This window comes from Diadema antillarum, unplaced genomic scaffold (genome assembly GCF_040938485.1).
Source record: "Diadema antillarum isolate AM-2024a unplaced genomic scaffold, OU_Dant_1.0 seq00001373_RagTag, whole genome shotgun sequence".
Taxonomy (NCBI): Eukaryota; Metazoa; Echinodermata; class Echinoidea; order Diadematoida; family Diadematidae; genus Diadema; species Diadema antillarum.
This window is the reverse complement of record NW_027272134.1, coordinates 1,099,680-1,114,934: the sequence shown is the minus strand read 5'-3', so window position 1 is coordinate 1,114,934 and position 15,255 is coordinate 1,099,680. Positions and strand designations below refer to the sequence as shown.

At 37.8% G+C, this 15,255-nt stretch overlaps 1 protein-coding gene across 1 annotated transcript in view; it reads right to left on the bottom strand.

Annotated features, from left to right (window-relative positions):
- LOC139708801 (DNA repair and recombination protein RAD54B-like) overlaps positions 1–6,509 on the bottom strand; it is a 291,148-nt gene extending 284,639 nt beyond the window's left edge. The window contains exons 1-3 of the mRNA XM_071620750.1: positions 5,902–6,509; positions 4,859–4,902; positions 1,621–1,675 (exon numbers count right to left, since the gene is read on the bottom strand). Coding sequence (XP_071476851.1) covers positions 1,621–1,675; positions 4,859–4,902; positions 5,902–6,509 — 707 coding nt within the window. The remainder of the gene's footprint in view (positions 1–1,620; positions 1,676–4,858; positions 4,903–5,901) is intronic.
- Between the last annotated feature and the right edge of the window lie 8,746 nt (positions 6,510–15,255).

Below are 15,255 nucleotides of genomic sequence, written 5' to 3'. Positions count from 1 at the left end.
TTTTCATCTCTAACTAAATTGTGTAGCCAACAAACTTTGTTCACCATATATCAATTTCTACATCTCACAGTTCAAATACAACACTGAAGTATGCACTATAAACATCTCAAGATACTGATGATTTAATGATATACACTTGCACTGGCATTTAACATCCAGAAGGATGCACAAACCACAACGTGTACCTGAATTGAACACTGAACACTGACAGCTTGTAAACTACATGTACCTGTCTCATATATCACAAAACTCTTCAAGGTACATGTATAATCATGAAAGCACAGATGTGTATTTTAAAAATCAGTTGACAACAAGAATGACCTGACAAGGCGCTCTTACATCATTGACCTGAAGATACAATAACCTGTGAAAAGATCTTGCATCTTAATCCCCATTTCATTTTACACTTTGAATTACAGCTAGTCCTTCCTACTTCTTTCCATTTGATGTAATGCAAGAGTGGTAGTGTGTTAAAAATATTCAGGAGAGGAAATCCAACACAAAAATAAAATTCTTTTCAAAAAGGAAATAAAAAAACCATAATACACTGCTCAAAATGCATCTAGCATCAATACTGCGATGTAGCATGTACTGTGCATGGCAAATTTATTTCAAAAGTAATGGCATTACACGTGGCCCTTGAAAGCTATACTGCCCTCTACTGTTTATGATAAGTTAATCTAATGAACCACAGCATGTTTTAAAAGCAATACTACTAGCTTGGCACACCATCAAAATACGGAGTTAAATTTTGTTGTAAAGGACAAGAAGACATAAATCATTTTCATGGTCTGATGAAAAACTAAACCAAATAGTGAGATGAAATACAGAACTGCTCTGAAAGGAAAAATCATTCCACAGTGGGTTTAATCCATGACTTATTACTCAGTTACCTATTTCTTCACATATTCTACAACCGAATTGGCACAATAATTTTTTTTTTTTAATCTACCTCTTTCTTTGAATTCCAGTAGATCCTTACAAGTCATGCTCCATTTGATTTTCCATCTGGTCAGAGTGTTTCTAATTCTAGTTGACATATTCAGCTAGCAGAGGCTAAATATAGCAATAGTCACAACTGCTTTCACGTGACAGCAACCCATGGATGCACTTGCCATCATACCCTTCCCTTTTTTTAAAAATTGCAAGCAAACAAGCACGCACTCTCAAGGGCAAAGTTAGGGTCAAAATGGTGGCAATGAAGTGGGTTTGTTGCATGTCTTCCGGTTTATTTAGTTCATTTTGTTATTACCCACTAGCCCATCACTCACAAGGTCACTGCAGACACAGTCACATTTACTGACGCACTGCTAAGATTTCCATGGCCTTGCCCTAGCAGTAAAGTTAATTTGAGACTTGCCACTTATTGAGTAATAGTGCAAAAATTAAATGATCCTTGGTTGTCATTTCTAGATAAAAATGAAAAGATTGAGGATAAGACGCTAATATCTGGGGTGCATAACAAAAATGCATACCAAATATACAGAAATCACAATCAGCCAGATGCAAACAAGTTTACAGCATTACACAGTGTCATCTGAATATTCAAATTCACAGAATAAACAAGGTTACACAGTAATGTTCTTTAAGAGAGCATTCATTATGACATGCAATACTTACTCTTTTCCTTCAGTATCTAGCAGTGTCACTGTTCGTCCCTTGGTAACCAAAATGGCTGGAAGGTAAATGACAAAGTATTTCACACTACAGTCATATCACTATTACACAAATGTATCACAGAAAGACTATGGCATCATCATCATACACATTGTTCAGATCATTAATGGTTATTCATAATTATGATAAAAATAATATAAATTCATAAAGTGCAGAACCTATGCACATATATTCTTTGGGGCTGTAAGAGTTCCTGATGTGCTTTTAAACAATAATGCACAGTGAAAAGAAAAAAAAATGTTTGAGTATTGCTTTAAGTCTTCAACCTTTTATGTGCATATTCCTTTTTGCGGCATATTTTATTATATATATATATATATATACCCTCATAATAATAGCAATTATCTGCAATTGACTCACATGACCTCGACATCTGCTCTGACAAACCAGCAGGCCATCATGTTCTAACTCACATTGAAATCATACAGTTGTAACTGTCCCAAGTCACTTGTTGATTTCTTTTCTTTCTTTGCCAGTGTGTTACTTTTGTGTCATTGCTCTACAAAATTAATGCCTGAATAGGTTTAATGAACCCTGCTCTGGTATGTTGTTTTGTTTTGTTTTTGTTGTTGTTGTTTTTGTTGTTGTTGTTGTTGTTGTTGTTGTTGTTGTTGTTGTTGTTGTTGTTGTTTTGTAGGTGGTAGCTCCTCTGCATAATCACAATTCCAACAATCAGCATATTAATATATGAAATGATAAAAAAATATGTATAACTGCTTTCCATTATTTCGGGCTGGGGTTCTAACTGTATGCAGGGGTAGGTGTAAAATACATAATTAACAACTTTAATACATGGCCTTCAAGTCACAATAGCATTATGAACATATTTATCCCCTCTATGGCTTTCTTGTCACAGAAATCTTCATTAACTTTACAGCTGCTATAAAAAAAAAAGTAGAAATTACGCGGTGCGTAACATATGTCCCCGCCGGAAGTAGCATTTTGTAACAAAATGTGCAATATAGGTAAAAAATCAAGGTCAAAGGTCAAAGAAGTCAAAGGTCAAAATTCTGTGTAGAAGTTTTGAAGCCCTCACCTAGTGCCATCACATAAAGCAAATGGAATCGAAATTGGGTTAGAAATGGCGAAGGAGTAGCATTTTGTAGCCAATGTACAATATAGGTCAAAAATCAAGGTCAAAGGTCAAAGAAGAGAAAGGTCAAAATTCTGTGTAGAAGTTTTGAAGCCCTCACCTAGTGCTATCACATAAAGCAAACGGAATCGAAATCGGGTTAGAAATGGCGCAGGAGTAGCATTCTGTAGCAAAATGCACAAAATAGGTCAAAAATCAAGGTCAAAGGTCAAAGAAGTCAAAGGTCAAAATTCTGTGTAGAAGTTTTGAAGCCCTCAACTAGTGCCATCATATAAAGCAAACGGAATCGAAATCGGGTTAAAAATGGCGAAGGAGTAGCATTTCGTAGCAAAATGTACAATATAGGTCAAAAATCAAGGTCAAAGGTCAAAGAAGTCAAAGGTCAAAATTCTGTGTAGAAGTTTTGAAGCCCTCACCTAGTGCCATCACATAAAGCAAACGGAATCGAAATCGGGTTAGAAATGGCGAAGGAGTAGCATTTTGTAGCAAAATGTACAATATAGGTCAAAAAATCAAGGTCAAAGGTCAAAGAAGTCAAAGGTCAAAATTCTGTGTAGAAGTTTTGAAGCCCTCACCTAGTGCCATCACATAAAGCAAACGGAATCGAAATCGGGTTAGAAATGGCGAAGGAGTAGCATTTTGTAGCAAAATGTACAATATAGGTCAAAAAATCAAGGTCAAAGGTCAAAGAAGTCAAAGGTCAAAATTCTGTGTAGAAGTTTTGAAGCCCTCACCTAGTGCCATCACATAAAGCAAACGGAATCGAAATCGGGTTAGAAATGGCGAAGGAGTAGCATTTTGTAGCAAAATGTACAATATAGGTCAAAGGTCAAAGGTCACGACTGAAATTCTGTGTAGAAGTTTCAAAGCTCCCATGTAGTGCTATCATATAAAGCAAACAGAATCAAAATTGGCTCATAAATGACAGAGAAGTAGCAAATTGAAGATTTTGATCACACACGGACGCACACACGGACACACGGACACACGGACGGACGGACAGACGGACGGACGGACACACGGACACACACACGTACGGAGCCCGTTTCATAGTCCCCTGCTCGAACTCGTTCGGCGGGGACAAAAAAGAGAGAGAGAAATCCATACCAAAACTAAACAAACTTTAAAAAGAAGGAGAAAAATATTTCCTACACAGTGATATAAAAATGGCACAAATTGGATAAGAAATAAGGAAGATATGACATTTTGAAATTTCAATTTTTTTTGGAAAACATTTCTTGAACAGTCCTTATGAATATTCAAATAAGTGAGTTGATGGTGTCCAAAGAGATTTTCCGCAGTGACTGCTAGAGTGCGGAGTCTTCATACGCCCTGTACTATTGTTGTGTGAGCGCAAGGAGCACTGGATGGCAACAAAGCGGTAGGCTCACCCCTCGTGCTAACACGCTAGCAAACGAGCAACCGAGGAGCAGCCAAAATCAAGTGCGTACCCGCGTAAAAGTTCAGAAGTCCGCGTAATACGCGCTGTAGAAATGTATACTTAGTACGCAAAGTCCGCCATTTTCAAGTGGAACAATGGCGGCCTCCTTGAAATCACTGACTCCATTGTAGAGTCCGCCCTCTAGTGGTGGGGAGGAGAAAAATCTCTTTGATGGTGTCATACCCTCACAATTTTTCATGTATGTTATATGAAATTCAGAAAAATTGTTATTTTCAGCTAACACAAGTAATAGCATGTTACCATACCAAAATATATCTGAGTTAACATCTTTTCTTTTTTTATTTTGGGTGGGTTTAAGATGAGTTTTATATTCATACAGCTGAAATATGAGATTTTTCTCATTTCTGTATATGAAATGAATAAGAAATTGTGAGAGCATGATATCATCAGCTTGCTGATTTGAATACTCATTAGGACTGGCCAAGAAATGTTTTCTGAAAAAATGTGAAATTTCAAAATGTCACATCTTCCTTATTTCTTAACCGATTTTTGTCACGTTTGTATTGTTCTGTAGAGAATATTTTTCTCTGTTTTGAAATTCATTCATATTTTGGGGGTGGATTTCTTCTTTAAGGACCATTCATAGTAAGAAAGACATTTAAAAATGAGGCACAAATTGTACTCACCATCTCCTTCCCATTTCTTGTGTTTCTTCTTAGACATTTTACACCTACACATGTTAGGAATGGGAATGAAAGAAATGTTCACAGATAGATAACAAATAGGAATGATATACTGTAGTCCCTCCCCTCATATCTGCTGTCTAGCCAATGATGAATTCAACAACATTGTGGAAAGACCATATAGGCCTTTAAACAGTAATATAACCAACAGAAACTAATCTTTTTCAATGGAAAGAATTTAATTTCATCTGTTTTGCGCTTATCTTTTTATTTTTTTTATTTTTGAGGGAGTGCTGAGGGTGAATTCTTGAAATAAGATAAGTTAATGTCTCTGAAAAAAAAAAGCATCATTTGACTTTTACACAGATATAAATAAATTCTACATTAACAGTAGCTATCAGAACCTACACTTTGGATTATTCATGTCAATTACATAAAGTCAATGTCATTAGTCATAAACTCTCCTGACACACATAACATTACACTTGTAGGATCTCATATTAAGTCTTAGCAATAGGAAATTGCTTGGCTGAAATTTTGATTCGTCAGCACTATGCACTTAAAAGCAGACTAACAATTCAAAAGAATTTTTCCCTAATCCGTAAAGCATATCATGTGTACCGCTGTGGTCTGCAGACTTTTGGTTTACATTAAAAAAACACATTTTATCTGATAGGGGAAAAAAATTGTCATTCCCAAATGCCTTGTATATAATATATTAAAAAGTGGGTGAAATTAAAGCATTAGTCATTTAAAATAATGTATACAGCCAATTATTGCTTGACTCATGAAGGTCCTTTTCAGGGCCAATCAGAAACTTTGCACCCTCAAGAGTTTAGTATGTACATGGTAAAGTGCATATCATCAGAGCCAGATCGCGATCTTTCCACGGAAACACTTAGAGAATAATAATGAAGATGACGATGATCATCATCATCATCAATGTCATTCTACAATGGTGATAATTATACTCATAGTGATATCAATCATGATTACAAATTTGATGTAATGAGTTCCACAAAAAAATGCACAAGTGAATGCCTCACCACATGACACTGTAGAAATGCCTCTTCGGTTCAACAGCTCCGTCTGCATCAGCCACTTGTGCTGGTTTTGCTGATTGCGGACATACAGCTTGTTTCACCTTGAATGGCCTCTTTTGGAGTCTATTTGATGCTAACTGATTCAGGCCAGGATTAGCATTACTCTGACAGCCACCCTCTGCAGTTTCTCCGGGCAGGACTTCACACTGAGAATTTGGGCCCATTACACCTCCATTTTTCTGACTCTCCGGTTCTTCTGCATCGATGGTATGGTTAGGATGTGGGCGTGAGGTCACTTCTGTGTGAATTTTTCCATTGTTGCTTGCTGGTGTAGACTGGCACTCTTCTAACTTGTCACAAAGTTCATCTTTCTCTTCCACTGATGAATTACAGTCAATGTGTCCTACACCTGTCATCTTCTTTTTGAGGATCTTTGTACTGGAATCACAAACATCTGGAATGTTCTGGACCTCCCCATGTGCACAGTGCTTTGAAAAAGAATTGAAAGGCTGATTTGCTGCGCCACTGGCTGAGTTTGCTCGAAATGGGGGATTGAACCGTGGCCTCTTGCAGGCAAGGCCCTGTTGGGAAGGTGCAGCAGACCGTCTCATTTTCCCCTCTGTCTCAGTTCTTTTGAAAAGATAAAATAGAAATACATCATATTCATAAGTCATACAACCATATTCATATAGCATTTACATTTTCATATAGCATTTATAGGACACTTAGCCATGCATTGCCTCCATACTTACCAGGTAGTTTGTGAAGACTGCAAGTTTAGTCCCCATTAAAACATCAACATAGAGCATTGTGGGAAAATACTTTTTTAAAAGAGAGAGAGAGAGAGAGAAGTATGTGTTATCATTGCATGAGCCATATGTTCAGGCAAAAGACATGTGGGCACAGGTTAACCAGCAGCAAATACAATGCAAGCCCAACCGTATTTGTCACTAGCTTAGATGATCTCTTTGTGGAAATTCTTTAACCCGTTGAGGACGAGTCCCGAGTATACCCGGGCAGGTGTCTATGGGAAATATGCATGTTGTAGCAAAATCAGTCCGTCTTCAACTGGTTAAAAGACAAGCAAGTACAGGATTACAACTATTATTTGCTAACATGACTTCTTGTCTAAACATACAAACTAAGAAGACTCTTTGTAAAATTATAAGTCCATTACTAGCTAAGCCTTTATTGTATGACTTTTTAAGGTATTGTATATTCCACGACCAAGGTCAATACTTTCACAATATACTTCCAAATTTGTGTGTAGAGAGGAATGGGAAAACATATGTTTCCTAAATTATACACAGCTTACATCTCCTACGGTTGACAACGGACAGCTATTAAGTTGGTTACGATTAATAAGACATCGCAGCTGGGTCTCTCTTTCCATGTCTTGGTTTGGATTGGAATACAAATTGTGTTAATGTGGGATGATGGCTGGGACTTTGACCTATAGAGGCATGGATAGAATGAGTCAAGATAATTTAGATTTAGCTTTCTATTAAGCTGTTATGCTGAAAGACGTCCAACCTCTGTCAGGAATTTCCAAGTCTGTTGATCATGGACTTGAAAGTTGGGAATAGGTACCAAACATTGTTGGTCCTTGCATAGTTTTTGATTTGGTTACAATATTTAGACTTCTATATACAATTTGTACCTTCTGACATAAATGCAGACTGCAATCCCTAAGCAGTTGAAAGTACACATACTGATGCTGATAGTAGAAACTAAAGGCTAACACAGCACTAATTAATGCAGTTTCTTATCCACGCAGATATCCTGATCTCAGCTGACAAGACTGCGTCAAACTAGGAGGAAATATTTTCCAACATATCCATGTACAATTGCAAGATCATTCTCCCAAGATTGAGCCACATCAAATCACAAAAGGTGTCAATTTTGAATCATTATTATTGAGAAAATAAAGGGAAATTATTTGTGAATCGATACAAAAAAGACGAAAAAAAGTAGGGTTGAAATGCGTTAATTCTTTATTTTTCTTCAGAAAATCTCTTTGCATAATAGTTGCACATTATGTTCGTGACAAGTAGGCCTATATTATATTCGTGATTCTTTCTACACCTATCTCTTCCTCTTATATTGAGCCATTCTGAAAGAATGATATTTTTCGCTTGTGAAATACAGTGTAAAATGAAAATGAACAAAATCAGACTGTATAAAATGCGTTTGTTAAGTTTTTCTAAACACCAGCGCAAATAGAGTAACATACATGCGTTGTTTACCGTAACTTCTGAGGTATTTTACGATATGCGATGGAATGCGATGGTTTCATGAATCATTTCGGCTGTAATATTATACAATGTATGATCGTTGCGCCCAAAGGGATTAAAAATGCGTTTTTTATTTTCTTCCGAAAATCTCTTCACGTTTTGTACATCCGTTCTTGAAAAATATGCGACAGGGAATTTGGAAGGTTGTGATCCTTTTTACGCAGATCTGTACCTCGAAGGCCATTCTAAAAGAAAGAAAAATCTTCATTGTGAAATGCAGTGTTAAATGATAATGAACAAACCCAGATCTATTCAAACTGTTGAATGCGTTTGTTTCTTTTTCTGAACACTGACTCAACCCGGCGGGATCGCATTGATTTCATTTGTAGCGGCTCAAGTAGCCGCTCATTAATTTGCGTGTAGCAGCTCTGTTTTGGCCAGTTTAATTTGCCATCGATTCAGTATATTGAATATCAGCAGTTGAAAGTACACATACTGATGCTGATAGTAGAAACTAAAGGCTAACACAGCACTAATTAATGCAGTTTCTTATCCACGCAGATATCCTGATCTCAGCTGACAAGACTGCGTCAAACTAGGAGGAAATATTTTCCAACATATCCATGTACAATTGCAAGATCATTCTCCCAAGATTGAGCCACATCAAATCACAAAAGGTGTCAATTTTGGCTTTGGCATTTGACGTCCTCACTAAATATGAAACTATGATATTTATTTAAACATATTCATCCTCAAAGTGAGCACACCAAATTCACCTTCATGATAGGTTGATAGCACTTTCAAGATTACAAAAGACGGCATGGTCAACCACCTCTTTAATGCTTAGGTATTTCACCAAAAGCCTTCCCCCATACCTCACTGAAATGTTTTGTTTGAATGATAAAGTACATAGTTATAACACCCATCAGTCATCCAAATTCAACCGCTGGAAAATAGAAACAAACATCCATTCAAAATCAATTTGACACCTTGGTCCGGTCATTTGGAATTCACTACCGCCCAGTATTCGAAATTCACAATTTAACAGGATGTTTAAAAAACAACTCGCCAAATACTAGTTTCGAGTTGTTTCACACTTGATCCACCGCTTATATAATTCACCCAGCATAGCGTTGCATTTTCTATTATTCTTGTATCATCCAACTTTTCATTGTCAGGTGATCCCATCACTGCAAGCCCTTGAGGCTTTTACGGGACACCTTTTTCTTTCACTTTACTCCACTTCTCTTTTCTTGTTCTTTTTTTTTAAAGTCTGACTTTTTTAAAAGTCTGACTTGTTACCACTTTGTTATATGATGACCTTTGTCATCCCTTTGTGTATCATGTGTGAATTATGTTAGACCTCTATTTCATCTTTTTAACTGTACATATTGTAAATGTTGAAAGAAATAAAGGTGTTCTACGCTCTCAGTCAATCAATCAATCAAGGTTGATATGCCATGTAAAAAAGTGCTTACATAGAGAAATGCTCTTCCAACTGATTGTGACTGTGTGTTTACACTTTAATACTACAATAAAATTTACTAGATCTACATTATAGAACTCCTACTACTCTAGACAATGTCCACAAAATAACACCAAATAACACTACTACAAGTAGAAATCTACTATCACACATGTGTACAAAATACTACGATAATAATATCTCTAGATCTATGCTGAATTAGACTGCATCAAACTTGCACAAAAAATTCCATTATGAACAAGAACTATTTGTAGATTCTAGCACAATTCTACAAATACTCCTTGACCTTGTTCGTAACGGAATTTTTTGTGCAAGTTTGACGCAGTCTAGTTCAGCATAGATGGTCTAGACTTTAGAGATATACAGTGAAACCCCGTTATAACGAGGTCCGTGGGACCAGCGATATTACCTCGTTATAACTGGTACCTCATTATAACCGTACGCATCAAAAACAAAGAAAAACATAAGCATGACGTCATATGCTCATCAATCAAACTTAAGAACATCCTTTGCGTTGTTATTACACAATTATGAATCATTATTATTGAGAAAATAAAGGGAAATTATTTGTGAATCGATACAAAAAAGACGAAAAAAAGTAGGGTTGAAATGCGTTAATTCTTTATTTTTCTTCAGAAAATCTCTTTGCATAATAGTTGCACATTATGTTCGTGACAAGTAGGCCTATATTATATTCGTGATTCTTTCTACACCTATCTCTTCCTCTTATATTGAGCCATTCTGAAAGAATGATATTTTTCGCTTGTGAAATACAGTGTAAAATGAAAATGAACAAAATCAGACTGTATAAAATGCGTTTGTTAAGTTTTTCTAAACACCAGCGCAAATAGAGTAACATACATGCGTTGTTTACCGTAACTTCTGAGGTATTTTACGATATGCGATGGAATGCGATGGTTTCATGAATCATTTCGGCTGTAATATTATACAATGTATGATCGTTGCGCCCAAAGGGATTAAAAATGCGTTTTTTATTTTCTTCCGAAAATCTCTTCACGTTTTGTACATCCGTTCTTGAAAAATATGCGACAGGGAATTTGGAAGGTTGTGATCCTTTTTACGCAGATCTGTACCTCGAAGGCCATTCTAAAAGAAAGAAAAATCTTCATTGTGAAATGCAGTGTTAAATGATAATGAACAAACCCAGATCTATTCAAACTGTTGAATGCGTTTGTTTCTTTTTCTGAACACTGACTCAACCCGGCGGGATCGCATTGATTTCATTTGTAGCGGCTCAAGTAGCCGCTCATTAATTTGCGTGTAGCAGCTCTGTTTTGGCCAGTTTAATTTGCCATCGATTCAGTATATTGAATATCAGCAAGATTTTCCCAAGCCCGCCTAGCCTTTCATAGCCTGTGGAAATTTCCACGCATAGTTGTTTGACCTTAAATTCTGGTTCAGACCGGTTCACGGTCATGTCATGTCGCAATAATGTAGCACACGTTTCGAAGATTTATCATTCATCATATAGTGTTAATCCAATCACTGTAGATTTAAATGCGTATTAAGTGCAAAATAAGTGCGTAATCTCGTGATAATTTATGTTACTTTTGACCAATTGCGACCGCTACTCGCACGTCGTCCATCGCACATGCGAGATGTACACGACCCTTCACAGCATCAAACCACTCCCGCATCAACCACCGTAGAGGAACGACCTCCGGATCGCCTGCGGTAGAGTCACCCTTCACCTTCTGTGTTTTTTATGGGCCTGCTGGCTGTAAAGTTTCTACCCAGCAGCTGACCTCTCTACGTATCGGAGATTCAGGGATGGAACTTCACAGTTTTAGCCACGTTGCCTCCTGCACAGAACTTTCATTCATCCGTCCTCCAACACGTCTCATTGTCCGCAACCATTCATCATTGACCGCAACCATTCATCGTTCTCGCCATGGACGACCCACTGTCCAGCTGAGCATCTACATCTACAATTGTACATCATTCCAGGTGACTCACTGTCCTGTTAAACTTATCTTCTTCAGCCTCCCGCCGACTTACTGCGCTGGCAGAGAGCTGCATTTCATCTTTCTCTTAACCTCCGTTATGGCTCTTCAGCCCCGCTCACCACGGAGTGTCACATCACTTCAAGTCTCCGAACGATCTTCGCGTCCGCCCAGCTCCGCAGGATCCTGTTCGTCGAGCCCCTTTTCTGTCACTGAGTCCAGTCCTTCAATTTGGTCTTCTATGACAGCGATTCGCTTACCTTAACCAGTCGGCACGATAAAGTCGCTCAGTTTAATAGACCGTGGACTGTGGACACTTAATTCGCAAAACATTTGCTTTGACTTCGAACTGTCTTTCATTAGTTGGTATGTCTTCATTTCATATTGTATTCTGTAGTGCTACATTCTACATCGTACATGTTACATTTATTTAACCCTCCATATTTTGAGTGTCTTACAATGTCAGTTTATTACTCTCTTCTCACATTTAATCTTAGCTGGTGCAATATTTCAATTCGAAGATATCAGAGTTATTTTTATAATAAAAACGGAAAAGGGAATATTTTGACTTATTTTAATTATTTATGTGAACTTCTTTCCAGGTAAATCATAAAGTTAAAAAGGGAGATTGATTGTGTGAACACACATTGTGCTTGTGTGATTGAAGATGCGATTTTATTTTTAACATTCCAATAGCTCCAAAACCATAATGACAACACACATATTAGGCCTACCAAACCTATATCAATTTTTCCACACATTAATTATTTTGGCTTTAATCATACACACTGTTAAATGCGTTTGTTTCTTTTTCAGAACTCTGACTATATTAAAGTAGAAAAACATGCGTCATTCAACTATTTTTACGCTACTGTCACCAGGCGGGATCGCATTGATTTCATTAATTATTTCGGCTTTAATCATACATACTCATATTTACATTTGTTAAATGATAATGAACAAAGCCAGATTTATTCAAACTGTTAAATGCGTTTGTTTCTTTTTCAGAACTCCGACTCAATTAAGTAGATAAACATGCGTTATTCAACTATTTTTACGCTACTGTCACCAGATGGGATCGCGTTGATTTCATTAATTATTTCAGCTTTACTCATACACACTCGTATTTACATTATCATTTGTTAAATGATGATGAACAAAGCCAGATCTATTCAAACTGTTAAATGCGTCTGTTTCTTTTTCTGAACACCGACTCAATTAAGCAGATTAACACGCATTATTCGACTATTTTTACACTACTGTCACCCGGCGGGATCGCGATGATTTCATTAATTATTTTGGCTTTAATCATACACACTCATATTTACTTACCTGCAAAACAAGTGTAAGTCGGAACTAAAAATGGAAAGGATATAATGAATTATACACGCATTCCAATTGTCCATTTTTGGCCACGAGTGTCGCTACATGAAAAGTCTTTGAATGCTTAATTTTTTTTTTCTCGTTGCAGTTCGTCTGACCTTCTATCATGCACACGTAGGCCCTATCTCGCGAAAAAGAAAATCGAATGATTATATTCAATAACTTAGTCGGAACATTGGAAGGTATTCCTGTGTATTATCATGTGGTTTACAAGAAAACATGGGAGGAATGGTAAATTTACTCTGCAAGACAGGAAATTGAAAGCAGCAAGTCAAGAAATGGAACCTCGTTATATCCGATCAAATTGCTTATGTTTTTCTTCATCATGATGCACCGAAATTGTCCTCATTATAACCGGAATCTCGTTATAACCGAACTCGTTATTACCGATTCGTTCTGCCATAGGTTTACACGCAAAGCCAAAGGAAAACAGCTAACCGGGGGGGGGGGGGGGGGGGGGGTTTCATCAACGTTTGTCAGCGCTGACAATTTCAGCAAAATCCTTGGTTTTGATTGGCTGAGAAGCTCTGGACACTGACTGTTACTATGGTGATTGTCAGCGCTGACAAACGTTGATGAAACACCCCCCTGGTCAGGACTGACGCGATCACCTCGTTATATTAAAAGCGGTTCCTCGTTTAACAACCAAACTCGTTATACTGAGTGAAGTTTCACTGTATTCACAGTATAATTTGAATTGGGGTGGCGAGCTCTCCGTTTTGGTCCATGCGTAGAAACATATCGCGAATAGCAGGGCACGAGTCATGATGCCAACGCAGATGGTAATTTATAGTACAAGTTCATTCAACTACGTGTGTATAGTGTAAATACAGAGTTCTAACGTGTTACATATACGTACGGGCACGGTTAAGATCATAACTAACATCAATATAAATACATGGGAATGTACAGAATTCCGTGCCAATGTAGATGAGATTCGACCTGCGGCCTGCTAGGGTAAGAATACTGTCGGCTCACGCCCTGTTGGTACAAAACGTTAATGTGACCTACCTGTTAATAGTCTTGATATGCAAGACAATTCCACATAAGATTTATTCTTCGCACGATTTACATGTTTTGTAGCTCACGTTCAAGACTTGAGTTTCCCACAAAAAGTCGATGGTGGAGTTCGTGCCCTATTTCGAGACGTTCGATTCTGAAGTAGGGGTGTCACTATAATTGTTTGCTACAAACAACAAATTTCTAAAATCAATAACGAGTGAATTGTTCATCTTGCAAACCATTTCATAGCGTTACACTAATTTGTTGCATTTTGTCTTCTAACTCCACTCCTTGATTGGTAATTATACTTATAAAGTGTATTTTCTATTGTATCACCCTCTAGTGACTTAACACAAATGTACTCTTCCCGAACTTTGAGCGAATCGTCTGCTGCGTACTTAGCTGAGTGCGATCGATTATATAGTATGATCGATCAGAGTCAAAAAATTCGACAGCCTGTACGTACTGTGAGGCTACGATTTTTGCTAGCTCCATGCATTGATGCTAAAATGGTTCTCTAGCTCTCGCTCGGTTCCGTCCATACACCAGCTAGCTTCGAGCTCCCGCCGCCGGGTCCCGATTGGTCCCGATCCGTAGGCCCTGCCCTCGATAGCTCCATCACTAGTCTACTATCTTCTGCCTGGATGGCCTGATCCTCACCTCATATTACACCACGATTGTAGTCATATTATATGGGCTTTTTGATCCCGTAGACTAGATAGGCGCGGCGTGATAGACTCCTCAGCTCCCAACAGATGCCCCGTGAATTCCCCCGGACTTCGACTTCACACTTGCCTAGAGCAGCAGAGGTGTCTAGTCTCAACCGAAGTCGAGTCGGTAGTCCACATCGTTGTCAGCAAGATCGATGCGCTTGTGTGTTGTGCTATGGTTGTGACTGTGAGTGAGGAATGGGCTGTTGCTAAACAAAATATCACACTCACTGCTAGGAAAGTCTAACGTTAATCATTATGATTCACACAGCAGCTTAGCCCGACCAACGGCTAAGAGTTGTTAACGTTAGTTAGAACTTCTATAAACACACACTGACACAGTGATTGTCAGACTTCCGAAATTATCATTAGATTCTAGAATCTTCCAGTGATAGGTGCCTACTGCCACTGGCACTGCGGTAAGGTGGAGTAACATTAAACGTTAGGCCTAACATAGTTTTAATGTTAGATAGAATGTATCTAACGGTTAGTTTCTCTGCTATGTCCATGGCATAAGGCTCTCTACACATTTTGGTGGTTCTAATGTTAAACTCTTTCTCTACTTGGGGTGGAGAGTC